The sequence below is a fragment of the Podarcis cretensis genome (genome assembly GCF_951804945.1).
Source record: "Podarcis cretensis genome assembly, chromosome: 2".
Classification (NCBI taxonomy): domain Eukaryota; kingdom Metazoa; phylum Chordata; class Lepidosauria; order Squamata; family Lacertidae; genus Podarcis; species Podarcis cretensis.
The window spans coordinates 35,571,363-35,592,350 of record NC_137171.1 but is presented as its reverse complement, the minus strand read 5'-3'; the positions used below and the strand labels follow the sequence as shown (position 1 = coordinate 35,592,350).

At 42.3% G+C, this 20,988-nt stretch overlaps 1 protein-coding gene across 9 annotated transcripts in view; it reads left to right on the top strand.

The window, feature by feature from the left end:
* Nucleotides 1-20,988, top strand: part of UNC13D (unc-13 homolog D) — a 76,934-nt gene continuing 55,946 nt past the window's right edge. For 3 of the 9 annotated variants that reach the window (XR_013835931.1, XR_013835932.1, XM_079965927.1), the window contains exon 1: nucleotides 20,755-20,938. Coding sequence is in view for 1 of the 9 variants with exons in the window: in XM_079965927.1 (XP_079822053.1) it covers nucleotides 20,882-20,938 (57 nt within the window). In the remaining 8 variants the exon portion in view is untranslated. Of the gene's footprint in view, nucleotides 85-3,690; nucleotides 3,872-5,837; nucleotides 5,945-7,453; nucleotides 7,640-12,054; nucleotides 12,112-14,114; nucleotides 14,210-15,381; nucleotides 15,441-20,754; nucleotides 20,939-20,988 lie in introns of those variants that run through there. The other 6 variants (XM_079965929.1, XM_079965930.1, XM_079965932.1 and 3 more) reach the window with 6 other exon arrangements.

Sequence of the window (20,988 nt, the reverse complement as noted above, 5' to 3'; positions counted from 1 at the left end):
TTCTTCGTAGTTCACCAGAAGGGTATGCTTGCTAGCTTGAGCAGCTTTTTAAATGAAGAATAATTGTTAAGGTGAACAGTGTGTGTAAGTATATTTCATTAATATCCATTCTCAAATAATTTGCATTCATTTATGTGAATGGGAGGAGAAATGGTGGGTGGTTTCTATGTGTGTTGCAACCTTCAACACTGCGTGTTGTTGGGACAATAGGGTTTCTGGGTGTGTCTCTAGATTTGAGAGAAGTATAGAGTTTTGCATTCAAACAGGCTGTGTGGTGGTCTTCTGTGAGAACAGGGTGCTGGACTAGATAGGGACAGGATATTCAGCAGGAAATTCTACTGTGGCGATTATGCAATATATTACGTATATAAAGGTTGCTTTTGGAATCGCCTTATTAAATACAGAAGTTCTGTAGTGGTGAGGCAGGTGCACTCTGTGCATGCTCACACTATTTATTTTGAGGCTTATATCCTTTAGGCCTAATTCTATATCCTGTGCTAAAGTTTATTAGGAGGAGTTGGTAGTGCTAATAGTCAAAGCCCTTAGTCTGCATCACACCCTGATTGGGTAGAACATTGCCTGCACATTTTTCTTCTCAGTAAAGTCAATTGGTAAAAGCCTCCCTATTTTCATACCTTTAAAAATAAGTGCACCAGAGGATGTGGAGACTTAACATAAAAATTCTCCTTTCTGTCACTGGCTTATTGTGTGGTGCTGAGAACATTAATCTTGTATTCTTTCATTTAATAGGCTAGCCAACTAGCCATGAAATGAAACAATAGTCAAGAAGCACTTCAGAGACTAGTAAATATTATTCTATACGATTTCAGAGATTACCGAGAATGATGGGTTTTAGCCTCCAAAGCTTATGCCATAATGAATTTGTTAAGTCTTTAAGGGGCTAGTACTGTCTTTGTGGTTTCTGCTGAAACTGGCAAACTTAAAATGCAATTCAGAAAAGTATGGCAGTGCAGAGGATGGTTCAGATGAGAACTCTGTGTGCAGCATCTTTTTGTAGTACAGAATTATCAATTGCATCCTGCCCATACACCCCACAGAGACTAGCTTGTCTTAGCAGACAGCCACACACTGGACTTGCCACAGATTTACATGTAAAGTCCAGTGTTTGTAGGCCTGAATATCCTTAATGTGTGTCCCGCATTCTTTTTTCCCTTTTATACTGTAGCACCCTGCTTGTGGTTAACGCTTAGCTGGAATGAAATATTCAACGCAGCAATAGAGAAATTAAAATAGTAATTTATTTGTCAGACAAATAAATATGAGGCACAGTGGTATATGGTTACCAAGCTCTGGCCTGGCCTCTTGCCATTCTGGCCAGCACTTATATTTCCTTAATCCAGCCCCCTTGCTCCTCCTGTGGCTGCCTCTGTCCAATCAGCCTGGTTGAAATTCCTATTGGCTGTTTGCTAAAACCAATCACAAAAGATACACCCATTTCCTCTTGCCTTTTATGGAAATCAAAAAGCTATATATTCTTCTATCTATAAATGACAAATAAGTAGTAATATATCTTACATGTGTCTCAACAAGGAATCTTAATTACCAGCTCACCTCTTGCCCTCCTTGCCCTATTGCCTTCCAAAACAGATAATTAATCTTGAATTTTTATCTTATGCATATGTCAAGGATTGAGTTCACATCAACATTGAGAGATCTCCTTCATTTGAAGGTTTCCAAACAAAAGGCCTGACAACCATATATCAGGAGTGCTCGATTGGCGTCTTCTGTCTGGCAAGGGGGGCTGGTGGCTGACTTAATTTCAGGATAGTTACAACTCTTACAACTATATGAAATAAGAATCTAGCATTTCTTAAATCCTTTGCATAATTATATTTAAACTAATATATTTAATACATAAATAACCTTTTAAAAGGAAAAGAAATCTTAAAAGGATCTTAGTTTAAGAAAGAAACAGCTTTAGAAAAGACTTCCCAGAAAATGTTCTCTTTCTGCCAGCTAGATGCTTTTTCACTGCTCTTGACCCTTTTAACCTTAGGAAGAAGATATGGCTCATTTTACTATTTATCCACCCTTAATTTGTAGGGTCAGTGTAACCTTGGCTGTCAGCCTGTAATTCCCTTTTTACGACTTTGAGAATTGTTTTCTGCTATAAATCAGGGGGGCCCCTTGTCTAGGAGAAAAACATCTTGCCAAGGTTTTTAGGCAACTGGTCTTCTGCCTGGCATGAAACAGAACATTTTTAAGCTCATTCTTAAAATACAAGCCCTGATTAAACATATAAGCTTTAATAAAAATGCAAGCTTATGATTAGATGCCTCAATACTAAGAGCTGTTCAACAGTGGAACAGACTCACATAAGTCTGTGGTAGACTCTACTTCCTTGGAGGTTTTTAAGCGGAGGTTGGATGGCCACCTGTCATGGATGCTCTAGCTGAGATTCCTGCATTGCCGGGGGTTGGACTAGATGACCCTTGGGTCCCTTCAAACCCTAAAATTCTATGATTCTGTGTTTCCAAACTAGCCCCCTCTCCACCATTTCAAAATAAGGGGCAGACAAACTAGAGAGAGACGTTTATTTTCGTTTATCGGTATTACATTTAAATCCATTCCACCTTTCCTCCAAGAGGTTGAAGGTGAGATTCATGGGTCTACTCTTTCCCCATGTTATCCTCACCGCAACCCTGTGAGAGACAGCAACTGGGCCAAGGTCACACACTGAGTTTCATGGCCAATTTTAACCTTGCTCTGCCAGGTCCTAATCCACTTAAATTCCCTCCACCTTATTCCACATTCTGGAAAAAAGATACAGAAGTAGATAAGCAGGGGATATAGGCATAGCCGGGGTGTATGTGTGCAGGGGGGTAGCTACCCCCCATCAAGTAAAAATAAATAAATAAATAACTGACCAATTGCATCACAGGTAACTCGATTCTGCCACCCCCCAACAAAATTCCTGCCCATCCCCAACATAAATCCTGGCTACAACCATGGCAGGGGAATAATGGTTTCTCATAGGTCAGAGAAAAATTATGGGGTTCTTTGTTTACAATCCTGTGTGGCACCTTTAAGGCTAACCAATTCAGGCTGCAATCCTGTTCCTACTTATCAGGGAGCAATCCCTATGGAATTCAGTGGGATTTACTCCTGATTAATGCAGTGATACCTCGGGTTAAGAACGTAATTCGTTCTGGAGGTCCATTCCTAACCTGAAACTGTTCTTAACCTGAGGTACCACTTAAGCTAATGGGGGTCTCCCGCTGCCTCCACGCAATTTCTGTTCTCATCCTGAAGCAAAGTTCTTAACCCGAGGTACTATCTCTGGGTTAGTGGAGTCTGTAACCTGAAGTGTCTGTAACAGCTTCGTTGGCATGAACGCACACTGTATACAGCTTCGTTGGCATGAACGCACACTCAAAATTGTGACAGCAGGGAACTCTTCAGAACCAAAGTAATACACTTTTCAGTTTGGTTAGGTGCTGTTGTTTAATTGCAATGCATAAGCATCCACAGTAGCTTTGCAACGGAAGAGGATGGGGGAAAACCAGAACAACTTGGTCACACACACCTGTGACCACTCACTGGCCACGCCCCCCTCAATGACCTCCTAGCAGCCCCACCTGGTCTAGTGGGTGCCAGCTGCTGCTGCTGCTGCTGCTGCTGCTGCTGCTGCTGCTGCTGCTGCATGTTGCTGTGTCCACTCCATCAACAACCTCAGGGGATTTATCAGCGCTGTAGTGCTGCCTGCGTTCTTGCCCAGTGCTGTCTTGCCCATGGGTTTACAATGCAGTGAGTCAGTCCAGCGCGTCAGCTGTTAAAGCAGTTTCCTGCATGAGAAGCAAAGGCACACCTGGCAGAAGAATCTGTGTAAGAAGAAGAAGAAGAAGAAGAGGTGAGTTATGGCCTCTCCGTAGCACTGTTGCAAGCCCACCCACCTGGTCTTTATCTGGTTTAGCATTTGCCAGTGAGCTCTCTCCCCAAAAAGGAATGTGTTGATAAGTCTGAGAGATGTTACGCGGAAAAATGCTACTTGCAGGAAAGAATTCAAGGCAGAGCAGGGTGGGGCAAGCTTCGGCTTGAGGGTTGTATTTCAGATAGTGCTGTAAGAGTTTCACTAGCAATGGCACCCCAAATAACTGCCCGAGGGAGAAAAATCTGGATGGTGCCCTCTTCCCATTTTACTAATAATGTTATGATAATTTAATTACAACCTACCGGCCTTTCATGGAACTCCAAGTTTTGCTATTTGCTATCTTATTTTGCTAGCAATTTAGCTTTCAACAAGATGCCATTTTATAGAGATCTGGTCGACAAAAATTAGCTGTGCAATTCAGGCTAGAATGCTGCAAAACAGGCTCATTACAGAATTTGTTTTGCGCATGAGTACCTTAATGGACTGTTACTGAGTTCTTACTGGTCAAATCTTTGTCCCAGGCACCCGGCCCAAAGTTGCAGAGGAGCGTGACCATGATGTTAAAGGGTCTGAATATTAAGCCTTATGGTTGAGGGAGTTGGGTACGTTTAGCCTGGAAAAGAGGAGACTCAAACGAGATATGATAGCCATCTTCAGATATCTCAAGGGCTGTCACATGGAAGATGGAACGGGTTTGTTTTTTTCTGCTCTGGAGGGTAGGACCTATCCTAAACCAATTCATTCAAGTTACAAGAAAGGAGATTCCAACTAAACATCATGGAAGAACTTTCTGACAATAAGAGCTGTTCAACAGTTGAACCGTCTCCCTTGGGAGGTGGTGGATTCTTGTTCCTTGAAGGTTTCTAAGCAGAGGTTGGCTTGCCCTCTGCATTGGTGCTTTAGTTGAGATTCCTGCATTGCAGGGGTTGGACTAGATGACCCTTGGGATATCTTCCAACTCTACAATTCAATGATTCTGTTTTAATTTTAGGTGGAGTTGGTGGTTATGGAATACCCTGAGTACAATTATTTGCTCAACTAAATGATATTTCTAGTGTATTTCACCAGTCCAAACCTTGAAAAGATATAATACACCCACTTTTGTACAAACCAGCTTTCTCTATGCTACTATTTGTTAGACATGGCCTAGTAAATAGTTCAGTTTCTGGTGTGACTATTGATTCTTCATTTTGAAGTGTTGAGTTAGGAATATCTGATTGTTACAGAAACCATGTATTTACAGACTATTATTTTTTTCTCTTCAATATGACATTTCTTCTTGGCTAGTGTTTTTCTACAAAACCGGGTTATACCCAAGGGCCACTGTCATTACAGTTGTCATCTTTATATTTCCTGACAGAGGCTGTGTGCCTCTAACAGCTTCCTTACAGGTAGAAATGAAACTCTCAAATACTTTTCTGTCAGCTAGCCGCAAAGACAAAGAAACCTTTTTGAAAATGTGTGTGTCAGGCTGCTGTTTGAGAAGTAGTCTAAAGGTCACATCATCAGCTCTTCAAATCATGAATAAAAACCACAGCCCTCCTATATGTTTGCCAGTTGTCCAGAAAACTAGCCTGTGCATAGTTCCACCCACAGTGGTTCTCAACTTGTGGGTCCCCAGATGTTGTTGGACTACAACTCCCATCATCCCTGAACTCTGGCCTTGCTAGCTAGGGGTGATGGGAGTTGTAGTTCAACAACATCTGGGGACCCACAGGTTGATAAAGGCTGCTCCACAGGAAGCATTGATGGCTACCATTACTTGAATGACTTTAAAAGAGGATTTGACAAATTCCTGGGGGATAAAGCTACTAGGCATTATGACTATTCTCTATCTTCATGGTCAGTGACAGTAATACTTCTGAGTACCTGTTGCTGGAAACTGCAGGTGGGGAGAGTGGTCATGTGCTCTGGTTCTGGTTGCAGGTTTCCAGCAGGTATTTGAGTGGCCACTTGAGAACAGGATGCCAGCCTGATCCAGCAGGCTTTTCTTATGTTCTTCGCCTGATCTGCTCTTGTGCCAATATACACTAGATGTGCAGAAATCAGCAGGTGAGGCTTTTCGTGGCATAGAGAGGAACATTATCATCTGTGTTAAATGTCTAAAGATCAAGCTGTTTATCCATCTAGCTCACTCTACTTGTGACAGGCAGTAGCTCTGCATGGTTTTGAAAATGAGAGTCCTTCCTATCACCAGTTACCAGATCCTTTTTAACTGGAGAAGCCCAAGATTGTACATGCAAACAGTGATGTAGCATGGGTTGCCAGTGCCCTGGGGGGCGTCGGAGAGAGGGAAGTGCACGGAGTATGCATGCACATTCAGTGGCGTCTGCGTCAACCAGGAGATCATTGTTTCCTTCAAATACAACAGGGGTGGCCAACTCCCAAGAGACTGTGATCTACTCACAGAGTTAAAAACTGGCAGTGATCTACCCCCCTTTGTGGGGTTCAAGTCAAAGTTGTTGCGTTTTTTCAGGGAGGAGGTAAAATGGTGAGCTTTTTTAAGGGCAGCCACAGTTATTCAGCTTCTTTGGGGGGAGCCAATGATCTACCAGTGATCTACCACAGAGGTCCAGTGATCTACCGGTAGATCACGATCTACCTGTTGGACATGCCTGAAATACAGTATTTACTCGAGTCTTATGCACCAGTGAACCTAATACACACCTCAGCGTTCTGAACCTTGAAACAAAAAAAAAGTATTTGCTGGCGAATATAAATGTGCCATCAAATGTAATGCACACTTTAATTTTCGCAATGTAATTTGGCCAAAAAAGGTGAGCATTAGATTTGGGTAAATACGGTAATCCTGGGCACTATGATTTACCTTTCACAGTTACAGTTCCCAGCAACCCATAACAAACTACAATGCCCAGAAACAATCTGGGTTTTACTTGCTATTCAGACTCCGATATTATTTACCAGGTAGAACACAGTTTTCTTTGTTGGCAGTTCATGCTATCACTTTCTGTACTCCACAAGAAGAGGCATCATCTTTCAGAAGCAGAACACAGACCTGATGTGACTTCAGTACAAATGAGCCACCTGATGGGAAATAAGTATGTTCCTCTCTCTGTGTGTAAAAAACTAAAGGGTATTCACACAGTGAAATCAAGGACCACTCCTGTATATTCTTGGTGCTAAGTAAACAAGCACCTGCTTGGTTTAGATCATGAGACTGCAGCCAAAAGGTTTCTCCTTTCACAGGGTCTTGCTTTTAACTTGGAAGGGTGACTTGCAAAATTCTCTGTCTCCCCCAAAGAGATTGAATATATGCCGGAAGCCAGCCAGACCCAAATGGTTTGAACAACAGTCACGCTGAGCTCACAGCACAGGCTTTTTTACTATTCTGCTTATTAGGACTCCATGGAAGACCAAAAACAAATAGAGCGATTTGTATTAATTCATTTTTTGGGGGCCAGTGCAGCCAATTAGACCAGAGCAAGACCTTACTCTGGCCTTACCAGCTGCCTGTTGTTAAAGGTCCTAAGTGCATACTTCCTGTCAACAATGATGGGGTTACTGTCTGCTTGACTATAATCAATGGATAATGCAATAAGAAACTGATTTACGTTTCCGCTCTGAGGCGGAATGGGATCGTATGATCTGCAGGGTGCTGCTACTATTGAGGGAACAGAATCCTTCAAGGAATAGAACAGCTGGCGGCAAAGTTCAGCTTGGCATATCAGAGGGGCAGTAGCCGGGTGGAGCACTGCTGTATAAAGAGCAAAAATGAAAACAGACTAGGTAAGCGTTGATGTTAAATATATGTCTGATGGGAGAAGCTGCTTTTGTGGGTGCATCTTAGAACGTCTTATAGTAGGTTGGAAGTTTCTGGCGATTTCAATATTGAAAGCGACTTTGTCTTGCATTGTTTGTGATAATAGATCCATTTCTGTGCCACACAGATAAGACCACACACTCATGAAATGCATCAGCTAATCTGAACTTGACTACTATATGCACCTTGTGTCACTATTAAAGTATTCTACTGATTTTATCATGAAAATGCTTTCAGAGGGACCCCTTCCCACACACCCATCTTTTACCACTGTTAATCATTTTGCTTATGATGAATGTGGGCGTGTGGCTTAGCGAGTGACCCTATGCACATTTACTTGGAAGCAAGTCTCACTGTGGATGAGGTTTATTCCCTAGTAAGTGTACTTAGGAGTGAAGTCCAATGGTCCAGAGGTGTAAAAGAGATAATTATTCATTCAGTGATCATCATGTGCTGTTTGTGTAGAGCTGAGTTAGAATTTGCAGATGTGCCATGTCCCCTTGAAATAAATTATGGGATGCTGCTACAGCTCCATAGAATATTGTGGAACAGCCCTTTTTCATGCACCCCTGTGGTATGTCTTCCAGTGTTTTAGAATATTGATCTGGCTACTTTTAACTCAATGGATAAACCTCCGTCCAAATACCACTGGAGGTATAGCTTGAGGCCTCTGAACACAGGATATGTAGGAGATGATTGGAGGTGGGGGAAGAGGTGCTCATGAAAAATATATTCCTGATACAGCATACATCTCTCCAGTTTATCAGTAACTACACTTATGTATGTTTATAACATGCTTTTGCTTGCCTTAAGGAAAACACTGTTAAAACTATAGACACTAACGCTTTTGAGGCAGGATGTTCTGCATAGCAAATCAGAATTAAGTGAATACTAACAGGACAATCCAATGCATGTTTGTTAAGAGTTAAGTCTCAGTGTGTTCAGTGGAGCTTCCTTCCAGGTTAAGTATGCATGGGATTGTAGCCTTAATCTATACTGTATATTATCTCAGGCCTTTGGCCTTTTAAACTGTGGGGTTATTGTTTTTGTTTGTTGTTATGAGATGTATTTTTGTGTTTTTATATTGAAAACCGCCCCGTGATCTTAATAATAATATTTGTATACAAACAAAATTTCATAATTTAATTCTCATGCAATATCTAGGCTTCATTTATTTATTTTATGACTCACCATGATAATCGACAATCAAAATACCTGAGGGTGAAGACAGGCATTCTAGAGACTAAGCTATGCTAGTAAAGAAACAGCGATTTGTATTTTCGAAACATGCAACACCAGATGGCGCGAGAGAGCAGGAAGTTTTAAAACACAATTTTCTATAGAGATTTTTTTTCTTTTGCTGTAACAATCTAATTCCGGCATAGGCAAACTCAGCCCTCCAAATGTTTTGGGACTACAACTCCCATCATCCCTGACCACTGGTCCTATTAGCTATGGGAGTTGTTGTCCCAAAACATCTGGAGGGCCGAGTTTGCCTATGCCTGATCTAATTTCTGACTTATTTATAGCATTCCCCCGTGTCTAGATCCACCCTAAGTGTGGTAACAAATGCATGAAAAGACTTGCTGCATTTCAAGTCACGTGCTTGCAAGGTGGAGGGAATGTGCTGAAGCACCTTCCGTTACCCTTTAAAACGACTTGTCTATACCCCTTAAAATTGTGCAGCTTGACTGAACTATATGGAATAGCGATAATATAAAATTACCCCATTTGTTGGTTACGTTATTTTGTTAGTTCCCTGGAATATCTTGTGTGTCTGTGTGTTTAAGGGAATGAGGAAGTAAAAGTGAAAGAGAGCGATGGAACATGAGACACACGGTGATAGGGTTAGAACGAGTGTGTTGAGGACCAAAAGTTCATCCAGATCTCTTTTGCTTTCATTCTGAATCTTCAGCTTTCAAGTTATGTTCTGCATCCTTGATGAGAATGACATGCTTGTTGAAACAAAAGGCAAGGTTGTTACGATGCAATGAGAGAACAGGCACAGGAACTCTGCAGCTTTCTGTTAGAGCTGCCGACTTGCTCTGCAGCAATAATGGTCGGACAGTGATTGTTATGTTCTGTTGGCCATAAAGACACTCCCCCTGCTCTCGAATACTTGATCTGGAATTTGGAATGGGAGCTCAATTTCCTGCATAAAGGTAAAGGTACCCCTGCCCGTACGGGCCAGTCTTGACAGACTCTGGGGTTGGGCACCCATCTCACTTAAGAGGCCAGGGGCCAGCGCTGTCCGGAGACACTTCCGGGTCACATGGCCAGCGTGACATCGCTGCTCTGGCAAGCCAGAGCCGCACACGGAAACGCCGTTTACCTTCCCGCTGGTAAGCGGTCCCTATTTATCTACTTGCACCCGGAGGTGCTTTCGAACTGCTAGGTTGGCAGGCGCTGGGACCGAGCAGCGGGAGCGCACCCCGCCGCAGGGATTCGAACCGCCGACCTTTCGATCGGCAAGCCCTAGGCACTGAGGCTTTAACCCACAGCGCCACCTGCGTCCCAATTTCCTGCATACTCTGTTTTAACTGAGGCAAAAAAAATGTTCCGCCTTCCTTGTTGGGCTGCGAAGCAAAGTAAACTTCCCTATTTGAAGCTGCCGCCTCTTTTCCCGCCTTGACCCTTTGAAATAATACTCTGAACAGCTAGAAGGCAACACGGCGCTGAAGTTGGTTCCTCATTCCTTCCTTGCATGAACTTGCCGAACACAGCTCAAGTCAGAAAAGTTTAAAAGATAAGGATTCTATGTTCCTGAACCCCAGAATGAACTTTGGTCTACCCCATATCATATTTTGTTTATTTCATAAAAATTACCGGTATACATGGCTTGACTGGGGGGTGGGGGGTGGGAGACCCCTTTGAGTGGTTAACAAAACTAATAAAACAAAAACAAAAACAGTATTTTTTTTTAAAAAAAACACATCTATTTAAAACATAGTAATCTAAGCAGGTGTTTCCACTGCTCTCCAGTAGCCTTATGCAGCCCACTGTCTCTTCTTTCCTTTGCCTCTGGAAGAAATAAGGGGAACACAGGTCTTAACTTAAGCAGCTGGTATGCAGAATAAATCACCAGTACTGGGGCACTGATACCCAGGCATAATTGGTGGTATTTAATGCTACTGCTACTCAGACTAGACCTACTGAAGTTAATGGACACGCCTAACTTAGGTTCGTTGGGCGTGGTTCACCTAACTAGCTCTGCCAATTTGGAATCTTAGGTGAAAAGTTAGTTTGTTGATTTCAGTGAACTTAGGCACATAAATATGACCAGGCAGCTTTTTAAGGCAGGAATTATATTGATGCAATCATTGATAAGCTACAGCTGTGGACTTTTCTGGCCCGGTAGCTGCTAAAGGCACAGACCCAGTGTGAGGAGGTGTTTTCCTATCTGAGTGGTGTAGTCAGCTTCAGATGCTGAGTTGTGTACATGTGTTGATTGTGTGGAATAGAAAACGCGAATTGTTTTCAAATTGTACAGTCCAGGCAATGTCGGCCCTTCAGTGCAAAATCTGATTTAAGGGCCACCTCTGCATTATACATTTTAAACAGTACCGGGCCAGTTTAAACAGTCATGGTTCCCCTCAAAGGATCCCGGGAGCTGTAGTTTGTTAAGGGTGCAGAAAGTTGTGAGGAGACCCCTATTCCCCTCATGGAGCTACAATTCTCAGAGTGGCTGAACGGTCAGTCCCAAGGAATTCTGGAGATTGTAACTCTGTGAGGTAAACTGGGGCCTCAGAAACCACAGCTGCCAGGATTCTTTGAGGGAAGCCATGTCTGTTTAAAGTGGTATGATACTGCTTTAAATGTGTTGATGTGCAGATGGGACCTAAGACTCAACATCCTCCCTGTGAATGCTGCTGGGATTTATACCAATAGCTTCCAGGGAAGGAGGACAAGGCAGGCATTATTTGCCCTAGCAATTGATCATCATGGACAAACAGCAAGCTGTCCAGCATTATAGCTGCAATTGAAGAAAGTGTTGCTGGTCAGACAAAACAAGTTAAACCAGTTGACTGATCTAGTCTGGGAAATCGTACATTCCTAAAAAAAACCTTCAGCTTGTGTGTTTGAGGCTTCTGGTCTTGGAGCCCCACTGGAAGAAAAAACCCAGAAAGAAGCAGTTTCTGAGGTGGAACCGAGCAGGGGAAAGGTTGCCCACTTTCCTGTGTGCCCTTGCTTTGTAAAGATTTGGTGGCTGGTCTGCTGCTGTCTTCTGTACAGTTTGTCTGGCCTGGACCTTGACTAATATTCTTGGCAATGTGGCCACTTGGTAACTGACTGTAAGAAGAGTACTCCTTGGGTGGCAGCAGTCTCAGCTTTGAACACTGTATTTTCCCACCTCATCCCTGTTTCATTGACTGCTTTTCAGGACTTTTGTACCTCTGGTTAATTCAAGACTGTGTGCGAGAACCAGTTATGGGTGGGGGTAAGTATTCGATTCTATTTATGTTGGAAAGGGTTGTTTTGAAGTTGAACCAGTAAAGAATAGGTGAAATGACTATTTTGTGCTGGAATTATAATCACCATCATCATTATTGCAAGGTTTGAAACCTCACCAGTTGTTCTTCAGGCATGGTCATTTGGAGTAAATATTGGTCTATGAACAGAGTAGTGACAGTTGATGGGAACTGTGCCAAAAGGTTAAAAGAAATATTAAATATTAATTGCATTGTTATATTAATTGCTAGTTATAAGGTTAGTTAGTCTTTGTACAAGGAAATCACTTGGTGTTTTAGTATGTTACGGGGCTGGTAGGAGAGGACTCAGACTATTGTAGTAGTAGGAGTAGGAGTAGGAGTAGTACGGTAATTTATACCCTGCCCATCTGGCTGGGTTTCCCCAGCCACTCTGGGCAGCTCCCAACAGAATATTAAAAACACGATAAAACATCAAACATTAAAAACTTCCCTAAACAGGGCTGCCTTCAGGTGTCTTCTAAAAGTCAGATAGTTGTTTATTTCCTTGACATCTGATGAGAGAATGTTCCACAGGGCGGGCACCACTTCCGAGAATTCTAGGATATGTGGAGCGGGGATGTGTCTGCCGTCAGTAGCAATTTCCCCATCTCCAAGGAATATCAGGACTGGAGTATGTTATAGGAAGCTTCAGGTGTCACTCTTGCTTCTAGTGACAGGAGGGGGAAGAATGGCACTGCATAGACCATCTTGGTTGTAAGTCCTGGAAGATCTTTTCCCAGCCTTGCAGGCCTTTTCCCGCCTGGCCTGATCTTAATTTTAGATCTTCTTTTGATTTATGTTGAAATTGTTCAACTGGGTTGTGTACTTTTTGATGTTTTAGTTATTGTTTATGGCTACTTTTGTTATATTTGTAATTATGTGATTTCCCCCCATGTTGTAAGCCACCTTGAGCATGGAAAGGCGGCATACAAATAAAATGATGTATGTTTATACAGTGGAATAGAATGGAGATACTGGGGTTGTGTTGGACTTAAATTTCTTCACCGGGTCTCAGTTCTTCATGCCACCACGGCCTCTTTTTTCCCCTTCACCTAATTATTTTTTAAAAACATGTACTTAAGCTCTTTCAGATTTAAATCCAAGCCACACAACAAATACAGTTCTCAGATATCATAGTTAAACACACTCTTTTCTTCAGATGTGTGTCCATCAGTCACACTTTTAACATTCTGCTCTGCATTTCTGTTGGCAGACTTCCTACCACAGCATTGACAACGGCTACATCAGAGAAGGGCCATGTTGTCTGGGGGTATATAGAGCTCCTGGAAGTGTGCTTTAAGGGTGAGGAATGGGCTCAAAGGGGTCAGGTTGTGATGAATGTTGCCTGCTTTTCAGGTGCAATTCCACATCTTGAATGAAAAGAAGCATCTAAGAACTAGTAACAGAGCAAAGTAAAAAATTGTAGAACACCAGTTAGCCATGATTACAGCAGTAGAGTGTTTTTATTTTTTGTTTAGCCTGATCATCTTCTGCCAGGGTGGGGCTCCTTTCCTCTCCTCCCCACTTGCAGGCTCCATGAGCTGCAAATGCTGAAGATTAAAAATAAAACAAACAGTGGTAAGCAGAAGATGGATTATGGTGCCTAGTGAGATTCTTGCAAAGAATGCAGGACTAGAATCTGATTCTGATTCAAAAAAGCACTTCTTATGCAAGAATATGGGTGCATACATAGGATTACTTTATGCTTTAATTATACTTTATATATTAATAGACCGTGAGTCGGCTCTCTTGTGCCATCAATTATAAACCCACCAATAGACCCTAAAGTCATCCCACACTCCTGTCATACAAGCCAACTCAGCTACAAACCTACTTCACTTTGTCCATGACAGTGCACCCACTTCAATTGGTGATTCTTTGTCAGCTCTGTTTTCTCTGTAAATGAAAACAGGGGCAGTCAAGAAATTCTCCTTTCCTATCTTCTTGTAGACAAGGGGGGCAACAAAGGAAGAAGCTCATCATGTCTCTCTCGACTAGATGAAGTGGAAGGTTGGTGCCCACTCTTTCCTGTGTGCTCATTGCATTCAAGTGCACAGTACGAATAAGGTACTATTTAATTCCAGCTGAAAACAGCGCAGAAATGACGTCTCCAGCGTTTTGTAGGTGCATACACAAAAAAGACTCTGCACACAGTGTTCTCAAGAAAGAAATGTGTTCATTGTCATTGGGAAACTTCTTGATTTCTGAGAACTTCAGAAGGACAAGTGTCTAGGTCAAACTGTTCTTTATTGGGAACAGTAATTCCAGTTACATTAACTCAAAAACCACCCAGTGGAAAAGCTCATGGGTCTAGGATGATTTGTAGGTGATTGATGTAAGTAAAGACCTTGGTCACCATCCTCTCAGCTCTTTATAAACATCACTGTGAGTGCACATATTCATTTCAGTATTACACTGAGTTGTTTCAGCATAGGAGTAACTACTAGGTTATTGAAATATGTAGTCCTTGCTTGTGGAATTGCCAAATAATTAGCAGCTTCTAACTTGCCTTAATTTCAACATGCAGTTACTTGCAGATGCAACATAGCTCTGTTTCTTTGCAAAGAAAACAATATATATATACAGACACAGTTCAGCCAATATTGATATCACCCAAGTTGTGGATATCTACTTGTCATTATTTTGCTCTTACTCTCAGTGTGCTATATGGACATGATCCAGCCAAAGTTAGACACTTGCAAGTCTTATTTGTTCAAATGCATGCCACCTTGAGCTCCTTATAGGAAAGGTGGGGTATAAATGTGGTAATTGATGATGATGATGATGAATGTAGTTTTCATTAAGTTGGAGGCCGCTGCCAGTGAGGACGGAGTATAGTGCTATATAGATATGTGGTCTCACATGTGGATCCAGAATTGGTCTCCACAGTCACTTACGGACTCATTGTTAAAACCGTGTTTATGGAAGACAATCTTGCTCGGCTACGAATGATTGCCAAAGAAAAAAGAAACATACAAACAATTTTTACAGCCTCAAGTACACATGTGCTGTTATGACAAGTTTATGAAACTGAGTGATTACAGTTTTCAGTTTCATCATGCTGCAAATATGGTTTTTCCCAGCTCAGTGTCACTGAAATACCATAGTTTTGCACAATAATCATTTGACCAAACTTTCCCCAGACCAACCTACTTCACTTTAGGCTTAAAAGAAGGAGGGAACCACATTGAAACCTCTTTTTGTCTTTGTGTGTAAAATTCTGTTCGTTTATTTTCTAGGTTGCAATTCACAATAAAATCAAAGGAAGGACAGAACTACAAGACAACCGACACAAGAGGTAAGCACATATTAAGCTGCCTTATACTGTCAGACCATTGGTCAATTCCTTTCAGTATGATCTACACTGACGGGCAGTGACTCCCCAGGGTTTTAGGTAGGCATCTTTTCCTGCTGAACCCTGAGACACCAGGGACAAAATCTTGGGATCTGCTATTGCGTAGATGTATATAAGATTGTGCTGCGCGGTTGCAGTCCTTCACACTTATCTGGGAATAAGCCCTGTTAAACTCAGTGGGACTTGTTTCTGAGTTGCATAGGATCCAACTTTTAGCCCTGTTTTAAGCACAGTTTGCTTTCTCTGATGCTTCATTTACAACATTTAGGATGAATGTTACTGCGAAAGCAGCTTCAGAACCCCAAAATTGGTTGAACATGAGTTTTTTTTGTCATAGTAAAATATTTAGAGGCTGTGGTTGTTATTTGAGAGAGCAGTAACTTACAGTTTTGCCCCATTTCACACAAGACTGTGGCTCTTAGCACAAACAAGCAAATGTGGTTTTCCAGAGAGAAGGTTGTTGCTGCTGTGGAATTTAACACCTGGGTGACTGACTGTGTGTTTGTTTGTTTGTTTGTTTGTTTGTTTGTTTATGTGTAAGGGATATAGACATTTTTTGTTTTCTTATCAGGCCTTCAGTGTCTTGAATCACTGCCTGTTACTCAACTGTTGAATGGCACAACTTTTCTCTTAACTGTAATACCATGGCAGAAAGTACTTTTCCTACTAAATTAAAAGCTTCCCCCATTGAGAACCAGTGTGGTGTGGTGGTTAGATCAGGGATGGGGAACCTGAGGCCCTCCAACTGTTGTTGGGTTCCATTTCCCATCAGGCATAGCCAGTATGGCCAAAAGCCAAGGATGAGGGGAGCTGTCACCTAGCAACATCCCCAGGTTAGAGTATAAGACTAGGATAGGCAGACCAGGGTTCAAATCCCCGCTCATCCATTAAAATTCCCTGGGTGTCCTTGGGCAAGTCACTGCCACCCTTCTTGTCCCCTATTTGCTCCAGAGAGTTTGAGGGACCAACAGAAATAGATTTGAGGGCATGGGGGTGGGGAGAGTGAGAGGAAGTTCCATTGCACAAGTGGAAGTCCTTGCACTAATGGGATGGCTTCATTGGATACAACCCTAAACGTCTGTCAAAAAGTGATTAAGTGCAGGAACTTTGCCTGGGGAAAAAATGTGACAATCTAATTTAAGACCTTTAGGATTGATTTTTGTTTCTTTCTTTCAGCTATATTAAGATTTTCTGATTGGTAGAATTAGCACGTGCAGTGGTCTCTGCAATTCTATTTATGAAATGTGTGCCAGAGGTGGTTTTTGCAGCTGGATGTGGAAGAGCAAATAGACTGGCAGCTCACCTAGTGTCCTAATACATGTATTCAGTGACTAGCCTTTTTCCTTGTGAGACAAAAGAAGAAATGAAACTTCTTTCAACATCAGTGTTTCCTAATGCAGTTCCTCCAACATTGCTACTTATAGTTTGAAGGAACTCCCAATTTAAACAAGCTACTGCTAGAGGGGAATAATTTGGGTAAGCAAAACATAAGACATGAGCGATGAGGAAGTAAAAGAACCCAGTAGAGTGGGGCTTTGTGAACCCTCAGCATATAATGACAGTTAAGTGCAGTCAAAGGTGACTATGGGGTTGTGACACTCATCTCGCTTTCAGGCTGATGGAACTGGCGTTTCTCCGCAGACAACTTTCCAGGTCATGTGGTCAACATGACTATACCGCTACTGACACACGGAACACCATGATGGAAACCAGAGTGCATGGAAACACTGTTTATCTTCCTGGCGCAGCAGTACCTATTCATCTACTTGCATAGGTGTGCTTTCGAACTGCTAGGTTGGCAGGAGCTAGGACAGAGCAACAGGAGCTCACTCTGTTGTGGGGATTCGAACTGCCGACCTTCCGATCGGCAAGCCCAAGAGACTCAGTGGTTTAGACCACAGTGCCACTTGCGTCCCTATATCCCTTTTATGTAGCAGATGTCCATTCACACAAATGGTGCTTCTCCCTCCTGAATTTATCCACATTGTTGTTGGGGGACCCTCTGGAACAAAATGGGGGGCACATGGGCTGCAGGGGAAGAGAGGAAGGTTGCATCAACTTGAGTGTTGTAAGTTATTGCCCTGGAACGTCACTTCTGAAATTTTAACAATAAAGGTCTCTTTTAAAATTTGCTAGTACTGCACTAGCAGAAACACATGAAGGTGGCATGTCAGGCTATGTGAATGACTAATTTTCTCTATGGGATTTGTGGTTGGTTGACAGCAAGTAACCTCAGCAACTGCAGTGGAAAACACACTGGCATTTATAGCCAGAGCTGCCAAAGCAAATAGATGGAAAATAGAAGCTATTGGAAAAACAAATTATTTGAAGCCATATTTTAAACGGTGCAGACTAATTTTTCATTTAATTAAATATGAGGAATTGCCAGGCTGGATTTCCAAAATGTATTGGGTCTTGCAACAACAACACTGGCTTTCAGTTTGTTTCTAGGTACAATGCAAGGTGCTGTTTGTTACCTCAAAATCCCTTCGTTTTTTGTGGCCAGGGTATCTGAAAGACTGCCTCCTCCTTATGAACCTGCCTGTAATGTAAGATCAGATTCATCGGCCCTGTTGTATGTCCTATCTCCAAGAGAAGCTAGGTTTATGGGACAATTGGACAGGTCCTTTGGGCAGCATCCCATTATGGAATTCCCTCACCCGGAAGGTGAGAAAGACTAGCTTCATCTTCATTTAGTTTTCAGAAAGCCATTAAAACTTCTTTGTACCACATGGCTTTCAGATTATTATAAATATAATAAACTTTTCTGTTGTTTTTTAAATGTTTGTTATAATACGGCTTTAAAGTTTTGAGGTAAAAGTTTATAAATCTAAGTCACCATCTTCCATATTAAACCGCTCCTGCTTTAAAATCAGTAGATGAGGCCCTCCTGATGGTTCCTCCTCAGGATGAGGTACATGATGTGTCCCCCCCCCCCGAAAAGGGCCTTTTCAGTGGTGACTCCTCATATATGGAACTCCCTCCCTACTGTGGTATGTCTGGCCCCATTTCTTTATAGTTTTAGGTGGTTATTGAAGACAAAGCTTTTTAGGCAGGTATTTGGAGGAGGACAGACCTGATTGCTGTTGCTGCTATTAGTAACTGTTTTAGTGATTTGTTATTGTGTTGTTTTATGGATTTATAAAATATACATTTGCTCATTGTAAACCAACTTGTGCCTTGTGCATAGAGCGGTATATAAATGATATTGTTTCATTAATTAATTGTTGCCTTGGGGGCCCATTTTTGCCCAAAGTATGGTTCATAAATATTTTTTACAATAAGCTAAAAAAATAAAATTGGCTGTTGATGGGGACTAGAAACATGCCAAGTCTAAATACGACACTGAATTCAGTGGAAGTATCACTGCTATATGCCAAGTCATTTAATCTTCCTTTCTCTCCTCTCTATGATACTTCAAAGAAAGAGGAAGTGAGGTCTCCAGTCTTGATAGCGAGCTTTTAGGATGGCAGTTGATGCTGGCAAGTGATAATAACATGCAGTTATATGATGGACTACAATCTGATCAAAGTGCCATTTATGTGAATAATATATCTTCCTGTTTCCCATCAGTGAAAAGAAAGACGTTGTCTCTAACCCTCAGGGTGTCTCAGTCATAAACCAGAGAAAAGACTGCTGCTCTTTGTCAAGTAGAGTTCCAGATATATTCTCCTTTATCCTTTTTAGAAAACTGAAACAACTATGAGGTCCGATTTTAGTTCTTGATGTACCGTGCAGCTGAGTTTCAGTGCTTAAAAAGAGTAAAGTGGAAGTTTCTGCTTGTTTGATGCAGATAATGCATATTTCTTCCTGCCTGTTTCAGTGAGGCAACGTTGGCTTTGAAACCACGTACTTTCTTAGATCGTAAGAGCTGTGTCTGTTCTTAAGTAACAACAGCAGACACAGTTCTTATTGGTGGATGTGTGGGGAAGAAACTTCATACATTAGATTCTTCACACAGAATGAAACTGAGTGTATGTCTTTCTACGCTTCCTACTGTGGCGTGGGAGGAAATGGAGGCAGAGACCGAAAGGTTACTCATCACAACTCAGAAAGCAGGTACTGTGGCTGTGTACAGAAGGCAGTTGGTAGTGGAATCGAGGCATCTTATATATATATAAGTTCTTCACATCATCTACACAGTGTTGTTCTTATGCAAATGACAGCCTGCCCTTCCCACCCCCATTCAATTTGGATTTTCCAGATACATGGATGGTGAGGGAATGGGCAGTGGAGTGGGGGATAAATCCAACCTAAAATTGCAAGTTAGCCAACTGTGGATATACTGGAGCACACTGGGAGGTTTTTTAACATGTGTGGTGATGTTTTGCTGGGTGCCATCTATCATGACACATCCTGCTTCTGCTAGTCAGGTGCTCCTCTGTGGGCTGCTGGTGGGGCCCACATGACACACAGATTTGTGTGGTATTTTTGACCCACTGTTTTCTGCAAGTCTGGTATATAGGAAACTTGTATCTCAGAAAACTTGGCCGTGTGCACAAGACACAGTGCAAATACATCCCATCAAGTACCACTCGTGTGGATGGGAGTCATGGGGATGCACTTAATTTGCTAGTGTGTTGACATATGTGTGCAAAAGCACAAAAGAGACAGATGTCTGTGACCCACATGGTGAAGGTGTGGGAGCCACATGGTGAACTGGTGAAGGGAAATGCTTTGCAGTTAAACCTAAACATGATAGCAAGCACTGTTTACTAAGCTTGCTTACCTAGGGAGTTTTCTTAGCCCTGTAGGAGTGCAGGACCTTTGCATACATCACAGGTGTGGGGGTAAAATAAAGAGGGGAAGGTAGCTTCTCATAGCACTGAGGCAGGTGAAAGGATGGGAGAAAGCTGCTGATGAATGGTTCAGTCTGTCCTTGCCAGGAGGACTAAAGGGTATGTGCTCTGTTTGGGATCTGAGAGTGCTTCCTCAGAGGTCTAAGCCTGTCCTTAGCACATGGGGATATGCAGCACTAATTTCCAACATGAATATGAATTTGTTTTATTTGTGCAGAGGATTTATGTTGCACCCCTGTTGGTGTAACTCTCAAGGCAGCTGAATGCATAATCAAAGAGAGGGCGATAAATTTGTTTTGAACCAGCCACCAGTGTGACAGAGGTCTCCACATGCTCTAGAGAAATGACAACTCAGTAACTGTGAAAGAGGGCCGAGTACATTTCCGTTTGCTGTCACAATGGTCAGAGTGTGATAAAAGAGTGTGGTTTCCTCTTAAGCATGTGAGAGCTGATGGGAACACTGTGCTGGCAGGGACAGACTTCTGAGTTCAGGGTTCAGCCTTTGAAGAGTATATACACTCTGGCATCTTCCTCCACTTGCTCAGGCTTTCCCTATTGCTCAGGCCTTCCCTAGACCAGCCAAGTATGGAGGCTGACAGAGAGACCCCGGTGGGGGAAACCCCTGGGAAAGACAACAAAAAAGTATGTAGTCTTTTCTTTCACTTTAGAATGTTCTTTAGCGGCTAGTTACA